The sequence below is a fragment of the Drosophila ficusphila genome, unplaced genomic scaffold (assembly GCF_018152265.1).
Source record: "Drosophila ficusphila isolate 14025-0441.05 unplaced genomic scaffold, ASM1815226v1 contig_414, whole genome shotgun sequence".
In the NCBI taxonomy this organism is placed as follows: Eukaryota; Metazoa; Arthropoda; class Insecta; order Diptera; family Drosophilidae; genus Drosophila; species Drosophila ficusphila.
Window position 1 is genome coordinate 7,958,257 of NW_025064328.1, and position 13,814 is coordinate 7,972,070.

General features: G+C 42.4%; 3 protein-coding genes across 4 annotated transcripts; 2 read left to right on the forward strand and 1 right to left on the reverse strand.

Moving 5' to 3' along the window:
- Nucleotides 1-2,010: 2,010 nt before the first annotated feature.
- Nucleotides 2,011-2,674, forward strand: LOC108090277 (peptidoglycan-recognition protein SC2). Its single transcript, XM_017188888.1, has one exon. The coding sequence runs from the start codon at nucleotides 2,029-2,031 to the stop codon at nucleotides 2,581-2,583; it is 555 nt and encodes a 184-aa protein (XP_017044377.1). The 5' UTR covers nucleotides 2,011-2,028; the 3' UTR covers nucleotides 2,584-2,674.
- A 329-nt stretch (nucleotides 2,675-3,003) lies between these two features.
- Nucleotides 3,004-8,077, reverse strand: LOC108090406 (tetraspanning orphan receptor). Of its 2 annotated transcripts, none has more exons than XM_017189059.2 (5): nucleotides 7,945-8,077; nucleotides 7,536-7,731; nucleotides 4,868-5,045; nucleotides 4,660-4,798; nucleotides 3,004-4,496 (listed from the first exon to the last, which is right to left on the reverse strand). In XM_017189059.2, exons 2-5 carry the CDS (start codon nucleotides 7,707-7,709, stop codon nucleotides 3,704-3,706), a joined length of 1,284 nt encoding a protein of 427 aa, XP_017044548.1. In that variant the 5' UTR covers nucleotides 7,710-7,731; nucleotides 7,945-8,077; the 3' UTR covers nucleotides 3,004-3,703. The 2 variants fall into 2 exon arrangements, with proteins under 2 accessions (XP_017044548.1, XP_017044547.1); XM_017189058.2 differs by having other exon boundaries at nucleotides 4,856-5,045.
- A 919-nt stretch (nucleotides 8,078-8,996) lies between these two features.
- On the forward strand, nucleotides 8,997-13,715 carry LOC108090405 (protein germ cell-less). The gene is made up of 4 exons (XM_017189057.2): nucleotides 8,997-9,210; nucleotides 11,335-11,491; nucleotides 11,547-12,494; nucleotides 12,555-13,715. The coding sequence occupies exons 2-4, from the start codon at nucleotides 11,358-11,360 to the stop codon at nucleotides 13,180-13,182; spliced, it is 1,710 nt and encodes a 569-aa protein (XP_017044546.1). The 5' UTR covers nucleotides 8,997-9,210; nucleotides 11,335-11,357; the 3' UTR covers nucleotides 13,183-13,715.
- Nucleotides 13,716-13,814: the final 99 nt, after the last annotated feature.

Here is a 13,814-nt window from a genome sequence, read left to right on the forward strand (position 1 = left end):
TTTATTGTAAGGGAATATAGAGCATTCAATGAGTAGTTGTATTGAGTAGTCAACATTTTGGACATCATCATTTTTAGAAACACTTCTTATAACAATATTATTGTTGTTTAGATTGTGTATCCGATATTAATGTCATCAAGGAAATATAAAACCACAATTATGTTTGCTATTCAACACTACATTTGTCCTTAATTTGCCATAATGACTTCAAAGTTCTACCAAGATTAAAGCCGCTGAGTTTTTTGTTCAGTTTATCAATGGTTTTGCTGGATCTACGTCATTAAGCACAAAAGGGGCAAAAAACAGTTAAGACAAGTTATCTTGTGGAACGTATTTGAAATAAAGGCGTAGACATACATATATGTATGGGACTTAATGCCGATGAACAGTAATCTAATCAGAATTTCAAGTAACCGTTTTTTTGCTCCTTTGATTGGTAATATTATAATCACATTTTCAGATTCATATCAGCCCCTTATTATTCCTAAAGTTTTAAAAATACTTATAAATTATAAATAATCAATCGAGATAATAATGGCCGAGAAATGGCTGAATAGTAGTAGAAAAGAACTGATTGTGTATATTTCTACTGTTTGCTAAACGTGAGTTTCATTGCTTTCTGAAGAGCCTTAAATTATACCCATTCATACACTGTATTATATATGTACTGTATAGTGATTGTATGATAAAACTTTTTATTTCTAGATGGCTATATAAAATCCATAAATGGTTGGACCAGAAAATGTCAGGCTGTTACGGATTCCTGTGGCTGGCCAAAATCTTTAACGAGAGCTCACTCTATTATGTTTATGTTTAATTAATACATTTTATTCTTATTAGTTTCCTTGCAGTTAAATTAAGTACAACTCAACTGAGGAACAATCATTTGGTCTACTAAATCGGCGGACTCGTGGAAGTTAACAAGCCTTTCTAAAGACATAATGTCACATTTCTGGACGTTAGACACCGCGATACAACCAAATCTGTAAAGCTTTTGGAACTTTTCTGCATTATAGGATGTCACTGCTTTAAGCTTGTCTGAATTCCTTTTTATATGAAGCTTTATGGTTTTTTGGAAAAGATTCGAATTCAAAACAATGCTTTATAGCGGATAAGTGTCACAGTTCTCCAAACTAAAGCTTTATAAAAGCTTAACTTTTATTGCACATCGTACTACTTTTCATTTTCTCTCGCTGCGTATAAACCACTAGAATTATAGCTCTTATAGTTCACGACGTCCATACTTACAGACAGACTGACCCAGTGGCGTAGATAGGGGGGGATCAGGGGGATCAATCCCCCCCCGTTGGGTCTGAGAATTATAAGATGATAAAATCGAATTTTTTCCAGGCATGTGTTTTAATGTAAGCATAACATTTTTGAAGCGCCAATATTTATTTTGTCTCAATGTGCAATACGGCAATTAATGGTAAAACTCTCAAAATTGGAAAAGAAACACACATTTTTACGCGATGACTGTGCATATACCCCCCACTCCGGACGATGTCATTTACGACCTCTTGAAGGACATCTGATCAAAATGGATGCACATATTTATTCCATTCCAGAAAAAGGCTTTACCCTAGTCACGCTGAAAATGAATCAAAATATCAGTCGACAGGATTTTGATAAGTTGTTGATTGTAAAATTCTTTCGTAGGATCAGGACTATTTAGTTCTGGTATTCGATGTCGGAAACAACGTAAAACGATAGTGGAGTAAACTTAAACCTGGAAATTCCGCTTTTAAGAGATATTCGTAATGTTTTGATAGGTCCTAAGCGGCGAATGAATACAATATATGGCCACCTCTTAGACAAATTAATTATTGCCACTTGGACTGATTAGAGGCGTGATTGGGCCGTCGTCATCGCCGTATCAGGATGTGACCACCAGATAGTCCCCGTATCAGATGGAAGCACACGACCCGGATTGCAGCCCGAACTCGACATCGGCTCGCAGGCGATAAGGCATTGTTGGGGGCAGTATATAAGGTTCGATCGGACGGGAGGCACAATCGATCCGCAACCATGGCAAACAAAGCTCTCGTCCTTCTTGCCGTGCTCTTCTGCGCCCAGGCCGTCCTCGGGGTGACCATCATCTCCAAGTCAGAGTGGGGCGGCCGTTCCGCCACCAGCAAGACCACGCTGGCCAGCTCCCTGAGCTACGCCGTGATCCACCACACCGCCGGCAACTACTGCACCACCAAGGCTGCCTGCATCACCCAGCTGAAGAACATCCAGGCCTACCACATGGACTCCCTTGGCTGGGCTGACATCGGCTACAACTTCCTGATCGGCGGCGATGGCAACGTGTACGAGGGTCGCGGCTGGAACGTAGTGGGTGCCCACGCCACCAACTGGAACTCCAAGTCCATCGGCATCTCCTTCCTGGGCAACTACAACACCAACACCCTGACCTCTGCCCAGATCACCGCCGCCAAGGGTCTGCTGGCCGACGCCGTCTCCCGCAAACAGATCGTCTCCGGATACATCTTGTACGGACATCGCCAGGTCGGCTCCACCGAGTGCCCCGGCACCAACATCTGGAACGAGATCCGCACCTGGTCTAACTGGAAGGCCTAAGCATGCATCAAGGCATTTCTAAAACAAAAAACAAAATAAAAAAACAATTTAAATAAAACGCTAAAAAAAACAATCGCATATACTAATTGAACATCGGGTTCTTTTTCTAGGGGGACTTTTCATGGAATTATTTGCGATCAAGGCGTGAGGTCAACTTGAATTCTCGTTAAGCGCTTAATCTTTACTTATGATGCGTAATAATCGGGGATTTCCCAGTAAGGACTTTCCACTTACGTTAGGTTTCTTCTTTGCCTATACACCACAAGTATAGTAATTAATACAGTATTTTCTAGTTAGTGTTACTAACTATATAGTAGTAGTAGAAGTAGCTATACTAAGTATGGAAAGAAAAAATAAATAAATAACTAATGTTTATTTTTAATCTAAAACCCATTTGATAAAATAAAATCGCAATAAATATTAGGTATAAACTAATTTTTATTCGAATATCTCTGCATATTTAGTACACAGTATACATTTAGATATTGTACACACATAAAACTTTACTGCTGTTGGTATTAATACGCATTAGTAAAATACAATTGGTAATATCATAATGTATGGATTATGTATGCCCGTGATGTGAATTCAGTACTCGGTATTCAATATGCATAGTCTTACGAGATAGCTTAAAACAAAGAACATCGTAATTGTGTCTACAATGCCAGCGACACTCTCTGGTAACAACTACTTGGGCCTATACTAACCGAATTGCTCTGGCTAATTCGGGCCAAATAAAAATAACGATCTAACAGATTGTTGCAGCTACGTTTGGGTCAGATGTGGCCGAAAAGGAATTGAAGCTTTCCTTGCCGACATCGCAAAAGTTTTTGGTTTTGCTTACTAACTGAGCAGCAACTAGAGCATCTTAATTGTACGCTAAACAACAATATTGAGCGACGGCTAAAAGCGAAAACTTGTTTGGGTTTCGTTTTTCTAAAAACACCGATCAATACAATGAAGCAACCATATAGACCGTGTATGTGTGCCTGGGAATGATAGCGTCGAGATGAGGGACCAGAAACCAGACCATCTGGGCAAGAAGAGGAGGTGGAGAGGGGTGGTCATCGATGATCAAAACCCACTCGCCATGAGAAGCAAACTAATCCAAAATTACAACTTAGGCCTGGCTCTCGTCGCGTCCGCCGAACACTTGACCCGGGATATTTTGCTGACGGTGCAGCGGCGACTGCGACGGCACCTGCACTTGGGCGTCGGCCACGTCGTTGTAGGGCGGCGGAGGTGGAATGCCGATCACATCCACGCCGGCGTCGATCACCTCCAAATCGTCGTCCTCCTCGTCAACATTGGTGCTCACTGCAGCATCGCTGCGACGCATTGGCGGCGTATTGGCGTTGACATGCATGGTATTGTTATTGTTCGGCTGATCGTTGTTGTTATCCATGTTGTCGTCCGTGTTGGAGGCCGCATTTGCAGTGGTCGCTGCTCCGAGGGCCACGAACAGAGGTGCAACCGAGGGGTTGATCTCTGCTCCTTCGGCCGCTGCTTCCTCTCCCTCCTCGTAGTTGGACATGGCCACTTGGTAGGATGGCGGTGGTGCCTGCTTCAAGTATTGGGCAATTGCTTCGTCGTAGTTGGGCAGCAGCGTGGAGTAGGACCGCTCCTCGGCTCCAAAAGTTCCGCCTACACTGTGCACTCCAGTCGGGGGCTCCAGGAAGGGGAACAGTGTGCGAACATGTTGCTGACGGAGGGTCAAGTATTTGTAGCAGCGCCAAACGATGCCAATGCAATAGGCCTTTAGAAAGACAATGCAAACGAAGACGACAAGGACCACCACAACCAGCTCCTCTGGCGGCAATTCCAGCAGCTTCTCGCGCCACGGTAAGCGGTGCGATTCGGCAATGATGCCGTGGATGGCCTGCAGGTAGCACAAATATCCAGCGGCGGTAAGACTGCAATACAAACAAAAACCATTGAATTAGTATATTAATCTTTAAAATCCTGGTTTAGGGAGCCTCAAAAGCCTTGAGGTATTTATTATTTAAGCAGGCAAAATGTTTTGTCTTCGAATCTGTACAGATATCGGTAACTCCCAGGATTAAAATTTGTACTCACGTGGTAATGGCGAAATCGAACAACTGCAAGCAGAAGAAGGGCAATAGGTGCGAGGGTTTTCCCTTAATGGTGCCGTAGATCATCATCAGGGTGATAGCTATCATGCAGGTGCACACCAAACCGCCCATGTCAAAGTTCTCTGCGGGGGGAATCATAAATTAAATGCGTTGCGGAACTTGGTCTCTCTGCTGCTTACGGTAACGCTTACGATAGTTCAAGGAGTGGTCGCGGTAGGCGTAGGGCGGTTCGACCTTGCTCAACGGAGTGGGCAGTGCCGGTGCACTTAAATCCACAGTGTAGTCGTGGGTGCCGCCCTCCAATTCGTCCATCATCTCGGGATTGCGCCATATGACTGCCAGAACGCTCAATGCCAATATGTTTAAAAACTGCAAATAAGAAATGAGTTACGGTTGGCTAATACAGAGTTAACAGTTGCTAAAAGATACACATTTAATAGATTTGGTACCCTGAGTTTATTAATAATTTGAAAGAAACAAAACTGGAATAAAGGCTTAGTACCAAGATAGCTTTTACAATTTTGACAACTATTCCTGCAGTGAAGTTATCGTCCAACGTGATCTTGCAATGCAAGTGATGCCTACAGCCAGACGTCCGGTCGTTGCTTGAATTGTGTTGGTTCAGTATTGTGGCACTAATCTTATGAAAATGCTGTGCCTTGCGATCTTATTCACAAAAGAGTCGATTGTTTGTGTATGCGATCCCTTCATTAATGACCTGTCGGTACGGTACTCTTATTCTGATACGATTTTTGCTTCGACAATAGTTTCTTTGCCTTTTTGTGAACTAGCCAAATCATCCCAAACCCTATTCCACTCAAGTCTTGTGTCACTCGTAATTCAGTTAGCATCATTATTATGTTTTAAGAAACACCAGTTACTGATCAAAATTACCTTTTTAGGCAAGGTTTTTTAATTGATTGAAGTACAATTTAAAATCACAATCAAAAATATTAAAATCAAATGACAGATTGGGACTGGTGGCATTTTGATTAATAAAATAATACTTTAAGTTTCCAGGTGCCGGATGCAGTCAAAAAGTATTATATAAAAAAAAACAAAGTAAAATCCTTTGAAAAAAGCTGAATTGGTCAGCTTTGATGTTTTTTATTCTGATTTGTATTCAACTATACTTTTCGAACAGCTTCCTCCGAAAAAATATTTCACGAGTGCTGAATAAATTGTAAAGTGTCAAAACCAATGCAATGATTTCAAAGGATCACGAGTGGGGGGAATTCAGAGATATCTTAACATCTAAAAGTATTTCAAGTGCGTGTAGCAGGTGTGTGGGTCCGCTCATCAAGATAAGCTGCTCAAAATAGATAAGGTAGCTTCGCATGATTTGATTTGCAACTTGTGTGCTGATAGCTGACAGCGGAATTAACAATTCTCAGATTTATGGCAGCCCACATCAGAATGTTGTTCCAGAAGAAAGATGAGTACCGAAAGGCAAGAGTAAACCCCCTGAAGAGTAAATATTTTCTCGTCATCTGTGGAGTACGTGTAGTTATTAAAATAACTAAAACGCTCATGGAGATATGTATCTGGTTGCTGTTTGTTCATATGGTACCGTTGGATAACCGATTCAGTATCTAAATATCTCAAGTTCGCTTTGATGACGCCTCGACCTTAGATGCGGCAACTTGCCATATTTTGCTTAATTATTCATCAGTATGAAATTTTATACGCGGTGAGCCGCAGCTTTATCATAAGATTATCAGCAATCTACGGATGAGTCAACCGTGTCATTGATTTTTGACACTGCTTTGTTTTTTCAGGGCTCTAACGCTATGCCTATCTACAAAATGTAAACAAAGAAACCCTTGAGATTGTATTTAAGGCAAATAAGTCCAGTGCTGCCCAAACTGTAATCCAGTGAACGCATGTGACGGAGTTTGCTGCTGTAAAACGTGACCAGAGCTAATAAACACCAGGTACCAAAACTCAGAGAAGGGGAATTGAATGATGAAAGTAGTGGGCGAATCAGCGATACACACGATTTGTACACTCAGACAAAATCTCTTGTAAAATCAGTGTTCATTAATATCTGTTTGATATTAATAAACTTTTAAAAAGACATCCATTTTGTAGAGGGCAAAATAATTATAAATTGTTCAATATCTAAGGAGGGTACACATATTTTAAAATGTAAATAATGAGTATGAAATACCAAAAGGAAGACGACTGTAGATTTTTTAAACTTGCAGTAAGCAGAAAACGAAGAAAGGTTTGTATTTCGAGTACTATACACAAATATAATATAAACTTTTAACCAATTTCACTGCATCCATTCCAATGTAAATATATTTACTTTTAAAACGGTTAATTTATAATATGTAGTTATATAAAGTCTTTCAAGCAAGGCAACATTTACAATTTGAACTATTCGTTTCGGCTAATCAATTCTGGAAAGTGCAGAAAATGCTTTAGTTTTTATTACGTGGTGATAAGTCACCGAACGTTTTTTCCCAGTGCGGCAATTGCTCATGCGAAGTCGGGGGCTTTGTGAAAGGTTAGTTTCGGACAATGGTCGCGGTACTCTATAACTGTGGAAACTTCCGCAGTGGCAGAAATAAGTTATAGTTGAAAGCCCCCCGATTAAAGGCAAATTAGATCAGCTGACACAGCTGCGAACCAATCAACCGCATTGACGTCACAGGCGGGGAAAGTGCAGAGTTGGCTCGCTGAACAAAAGTTTGGCAGTCATTGGGTCATTGATTTTTCCCCTGTGTGGCAATGAACAGGGTCAAAAGTTTTCGCACATTCAAACAATTGCATGCGTGGGTGGTTTTTTCTGGACACATGGGTGGAATTAGGCACGGTCCACCGCTCAAAAGGTCAAATGGTATTTTCACTTACCAAGTGCCACAATCCGATCATTAAGGTGGCCGTGTGGACATGCAACCCGAAGCAGCAGGTGAACTCCTTCAGGTGACGGTTCCCGGTGCTGACACTTGCGGCGGCACCATTGTTGTTGTTGTTGCTGTGGAGCTGGTTGCGTTGCGGACCCATTTTCAAATGGATCCTGAACATTGCACGCCCCACAAAAAAGCGACTGCGAAGAAAATAGATGCGAAACGAGAGCGATAACGATAACGAATGCAAAAAAAAACAATCAGTTGTGGGTGTTTTTATTCCGCCCACGTCTGCGTGTGTGCATGTCTGTTTGCGTGTGTATTTGTTGTTGTGTGCCACTTTTCACGGCTGACACTTTGACCTTTTGCACCACTTATTCGGCATTCGTTTTTGTATCACTTTGTCGGCGTACCTTTAATTTGGGTGCTAATGCAACCTGCACTGGTTTTCAAGACCGATTTATATCTGTAGCTTTGGTATATTCAATTTTATTTAACTGCTGCGCAGCACAGAAAATTTAAGCACACTAGTATTTGGCCAATGCGAAAATACCACACTACCAGGTCTGACAATCGTTTTGCAACACTAATATTGCCCATGCACTACATGTTTATACAGTTTAAAGAACGAGGTCGTTTGTTGATAACTTTTTTTTCATTTAAAAAATTATAAAATTTAAATTATAACAATATTCAAACCTTAAATTTGAAGGTTACATTTTAATAATTTTCAAGCGGAAAACTAACTTAAATCAAGCAACCTTAGTAAAAAAAACCTTTTAATAAAAAAATTGGTAAATTAAACAAATATTTTCTAAAGTTTACACTAGGCCGGTCATTGTGATAGCCAATAAACTCAATTTCACCAAAATATTCCGGTTAAACGCAGCTGTTTCACTTTTTATTACACGGTTGCAGAAATTTCCAATTTTTTTCCGATTTTGTTCTGCTTACCAAGGTACATATATCTGTAAATTGCGAAAAGGTTAGCATTTGCAGGTGCGATGGTAAATTTCTTTGTTTTTTGCTTGGGATCAAATTACATTATATGGTTTAAGAGCGTTAATAATTTGCACTTAATAATACATATGTTTGTTTGTATGTTCTATAAGAAAACTACATTTTTGATATTTTCAAAAGAAAACGACTAAACGTTTGGATTTTATGTCCCTAACAACGACATACATATACAATAAATTTTAATATTCCAAGCCAACCTGCAAACTTTTTGACTTCACCGAGATGTCAGCTAAATGCTAAAATGATTTCTGAGACATACATATGTATGTCTAATTTATTGTTGGAATAAATTTCTCAGAATCTTCCAATAGACGTGGCGACTTGTCAACAATTTTTAAATTTCGGATTGGCGGGAAATGAGACTGCATACCGTGAAACGGACTAACGCTTGACACCTATAATCGACAGTCCCTGCAAAAAGTACGCAGCAGGCGGAGCTATCGATGTTTGTCCACACCTAATGGATTTAGAGAGCCAGCTGCAGCAAAACAGAGATATATTTGTCAGCGAACGGAATTGAAATGATTTAAATCACACGCCTATCCGGACACGCGCAAAATTTTAGTCAGTGTTTATTTTATTCTTTGAAGCACATTTGGTGGACGTGGAGTGCAATTGCAGTTATATAAAATCGTGCACACTGTAACTGCATATTTACAGTAAGTTTCGTTTATCAGTTCCCCTTTGTGTACCTTTTTTTCCTTTAATTTTGCGTCGTTAGTGCGCTCTCGTTTACTCTTTTCGCCTCTCACTCCTTCGTTTTCTAGTCCGCCCCCTCTCTGTTTTCCCAACTACGTCACCCACCAAATTCACTTTTGTTTGCTATTTATAGTCCAGATTAATCAGGAAAACAAAATGGGAGAAAAAGTTGGTGGTTCGTTTTTTTATATCTTCAAAACTGCGTTATCAGGTCCAAACAACAGCCAGTCGTAAATAGTGCGAATAAACATGCTTTTTGCTCTGACAATCAGCTGATTTCTCAGCAATAAATATGTAAGGCCTCTATGCGTTATCTGAAAGTTTACTAAACTAGTTAACCCGAATCATAATAATTCGTTTCCAGTTTCTGCGGTTCGAAATTTTCTAGTTGCGGTGGCTCTGTCGTCTAAGGCGACTGGAACTCCCCTACAAAATAGCGTTCGCGAGTTCGAGTCTCCGCCCATGCTTGTTGGCTTCTTTCGACGATCACCCACGTTATTTAGCCGTTAACTCCTTGGGCAACATTAATTTTTTTATTTGTCAATTTTTACTTCATTTAGAGAATTATTAGGAAGGTTTTAAGGACGAAGCTGCTTCTACTTGTATTCAGTGGAACGTGCCTAATTTTGTTGTTGTTCGTGACTTGTTTTTAGTATCCATATTAATATACATATGCATTTAAATTACATATGTGCATAGAGTGCTTAAACAACATCAAAATTTTAGACTTTAAACCTAATAATGGATTTTGTCGTAAAGTGAATCAGTTTAACATGGTTCTTTGGGAAGTTGTTTTCTCCACGCTATTTGCCTGTAGTTGGTGAATTACGACTTGTGGAAAATCGAGTTATACTTGGAAGTCAGCCTGTATTTGGTGGTCTTTTGTCCCACCCCCTTTTGTTTGTTCCTCTCTTTCTCTCTTTGCTCTCCGGCTTCAACTGGTGACGTAATTTGAAGCGCGCTGCAATCGTCTTGTTTTGGTCTTATAAGAAATACACGCCGCGAAAACCGGTTTTGAATAGTTTACTTTTGTTTTCGGAACTGCGCCACACCAAAACAAATCCGCCATCTGCTGGCGGCCCCCCAACTTATCACCTTTCCCCAACTGGTCCTAACAATCATTAGTTTAAGATAGCTCCGAATAGATAATCATCGGTCGGGTATCAACGAGCTTGACTGCATGATCGTCCATATCAATGAGATCCACTGGTGAGGTGACGAAAGCGATCGTTTACTTGTTTATGGGCAGCAGCGCAGCAATATGTGTATAGTAGCTTCCGCCGCGGCCTTGACATGGTTACAACACTCGTCCAGCTCCAGCAATTGGCCCCATAAACAAAGCATAAAAGTGCGCATGGAATCGAGCTCGTTTGATCTCATTCTAATTATAGAGACCCCCTTCGATGTTTGCCGAAAACGCTTGTGTCTACAGTGCGTTTCAGGTTTTTAAAGGCTAAAATATTTATAACACTGATTAAAGAGCAAACACTTCTGTATTTCTGACTTACTAAAACATTATTCTCTCGTAAATTCACATGACTCTTTTGTACAGATCAAGTGCTCATCTGTCTTGTCATTTTAAAGTAAGCGAACGTAATCCAAATTGGAGTAGACGAAAAGCCATTGGTGATATCTTAATTACAGAGTTTATTTAGGCATTTAAGTCATGTAATTACTAAGTAAAACATCAAATATTTATCAGTTGCAATCTAGCAATGCTTTTCAAGTTTTCCGACTTTAGTCGAGTGGGATTCGATTACAACTTGGGTATCATGCCTCAAATGTGCGATGACATCACCGTCATTGATGAATGGATGCGTTTTCCAGCGGGTTTAAGGGCCTGAAATGTCACCCACACGAATGTTTGAATGTTCGCCCACCCGGGAAAGGTTTCCACATCTCTGCAACGGTTGACGTTACAGTTTGGCGGAACGAAAGTGGGTCAACCGGTTCCAATTGGGGGGCGCTATCAACACGCAACCTGTCAGATCGATAACGACCCCTTAGCCTTTGTTTTCGACACAAATCTCGTACGCAGAACTCAAAATAAACAAATATTGTTGTTACGATCCTTGTCGTTTCAGAGTGGGAACTTCTCTGTTGAGCCATGGGTCAGATCGTGGGCTCCATGCATATGAATGTGGCCGAGGTGTTCGGCAACAGGCGGAAACGTAAGCGCAGCACCGACTCATCGTTGGGCAAAGATGAGCAAGCCCAGTCGGACCCAACTCAGCCCAAGAAGTAAGTGCTTACCCCTTTGGAGTCATTCACCACCTAAAATATTTTATCTTCGCAGAAAGAAGCTTCTTACCACCACACAGTACATATACAAGGCGCTTTTCAAGGAGGAACAAAACTCGGATGTGGCCGTTATGGCGCTGGATAAAGTGTGGCACCTGCACAAGGTTTACCTGAGCCAGAGTCCCTACTTCTTTACCATGTTCAATGGGACGTGGCGGGAGGCGCAACAGAACTTCATACAGATTGCGATTCTCGACGAACGGATCACAGTGGCCAGCCTGGATGCTGTCTTCGGGTCCATGTACTCCGATGAGATCGAGCTTGAATCGGCCGATGTGATCTCAGTCTTGGCCACTGCCACGCTGTTCCACTTGGACGGGATCATCGACAAGTGCGCCGAGGTGATGGTGGACAACATCAGTCCAGAGACAGCCATCCAGTACTACGAGGCCGCCTGCCAGTACGGCGTGGTGGGGGTAAAGAAGTCCACTTTCCAGTGGTTTCAGATCAACCTGTTGAGCATCTACAGCAAGCAGCCGAATCTGCTGAGGCACATCTCCATCGAACTAATGAGTGCCCTGACGGCCAGCCCCGATTTGTACGTGATGCAGACGGAGTTTTCACTTTATACACTGCTGCGCACATGGATGTTCCTGCGCCTGCATCCCGACTACGATCCAGAGGACCCGGTCCAGCGGGCCGAGGCGGTAAAGACGCAGGAACGTCTGGTCAATGCTGGCGTGGAAACTCACACGCCCAGCGGTGATGTTGTCCAGTGGACGTACTTTACCAGTCGCATGGAGGAGCGCTCGTTTCTCGCCACGCCGGAGGGGCAGCCGTACGTGAAGGTCTTCCAGAAGCTGCGGACCCAGTACCTGACGAACCACTATATGGATCTAAAGATCATTTACAATGACAACATCATACCCAAGGAGTGGCTCTATCGGCACATTCATAACCACTGGGATGCCCTTCTGCGTATTGACCACGGCCAGGAGGATTGGTGAGTCTTCTGAAGTCCCTTAAGGTATTTTACTGGTTCTAACTTTGATTCCACTTACAGTAGTCCTCAGCAACTGGACAACGATCAGTTCTTCGAGAACTGTATGCGCTGCGGGCGCATGTTGCTTGAGCCCGGCTACCAGAAGTGGCGCTGGACGGGCTTCAACTACGGCATGGATCTCATCCTGATCATGGACTCGCGCAGACTGAACATTCGTCGCCACCACCGGCATGAGCACGAGCGTGTGCTCAGCCTGCAGACGAAGCGCAAGTTCATGGTCCGCACCACGGTGACTTCGATAAACGCCCAGAGGCAACCTGTGTTCACCCAGACGTCCGAGATCTGCTCGCTGAGCCTCGAGAAGAACGAGGAGGTACCGCTTATGGTGCTCGACCCGAAACTGGTACATCCGCTGCTTATCTCTATCAACATGCTGGTGGTGATGCCGCCGAATCAGAGTTTCAAAGAGATTGTGCCACTCAGCGAGGAGGCGACTACATCTTTATCCATACCGATTTCCGAGATTGGTGCGGACTGCGAGAGGCCACTAACGCCGTCCAGTGCCGATGACTCGGCCGTGTTCGTTGCGGACTCAGAGCCCACAACGCCGTCTTCGCCAGCTCCCAGGCCCAGGATAACTTGGCCGACTAGTGAAACGGACGGCAGCTACGGCCAACTGGCGTGCTGAGCACGACGATCATAAGGGCAGTCCACTAACACCAGTACCAGTACCACCACTACCACCAATTTCTGTTCATTAACCCGCTGCGGCCGGGACTCGTTGTAGTTGTAGTTGTAAATTCGTTCAAGCCATTAAGATTGGCTTCGGCTGATCGATCTGATCTAGAATTTTGTACATTGAACGTGAGCATATCGGCTATCGGTTTGGTATGTGCAGATCTATATTTTTGTATATCGTTTACATCATTAGTATCTTGTAAAATTGCTTACCGTCATCTACTTTTTTTGGAGTAGACGCACGCTCTCGTGCCCTCGCACAGTGTAGATGTTGCATCTAGTTTGTAAATTCGGAGTTTTAAGATTGATTGTTATGTTTAAGTAACAAGGAACGCGGCAAAAAAAACTATGGTTTAAGCGTCTTCGAATCCTGAAAGTTCAACGCATCTGATTAATGTCCTTAACACTTTTTTACACGCTTATGCACGCACAGTATATATTACCTTGAGTGATCGTTCATTAAAGATTACAATTAATTCAAAACGCCTTCGTTTTCGACTTTATTCTTGTCCACATCAAAGAGGTCGTTGATCCCCCATTGCTGTTAAGAGCGGAGACCTCGGTCCCCTGGTTGATAGCGAC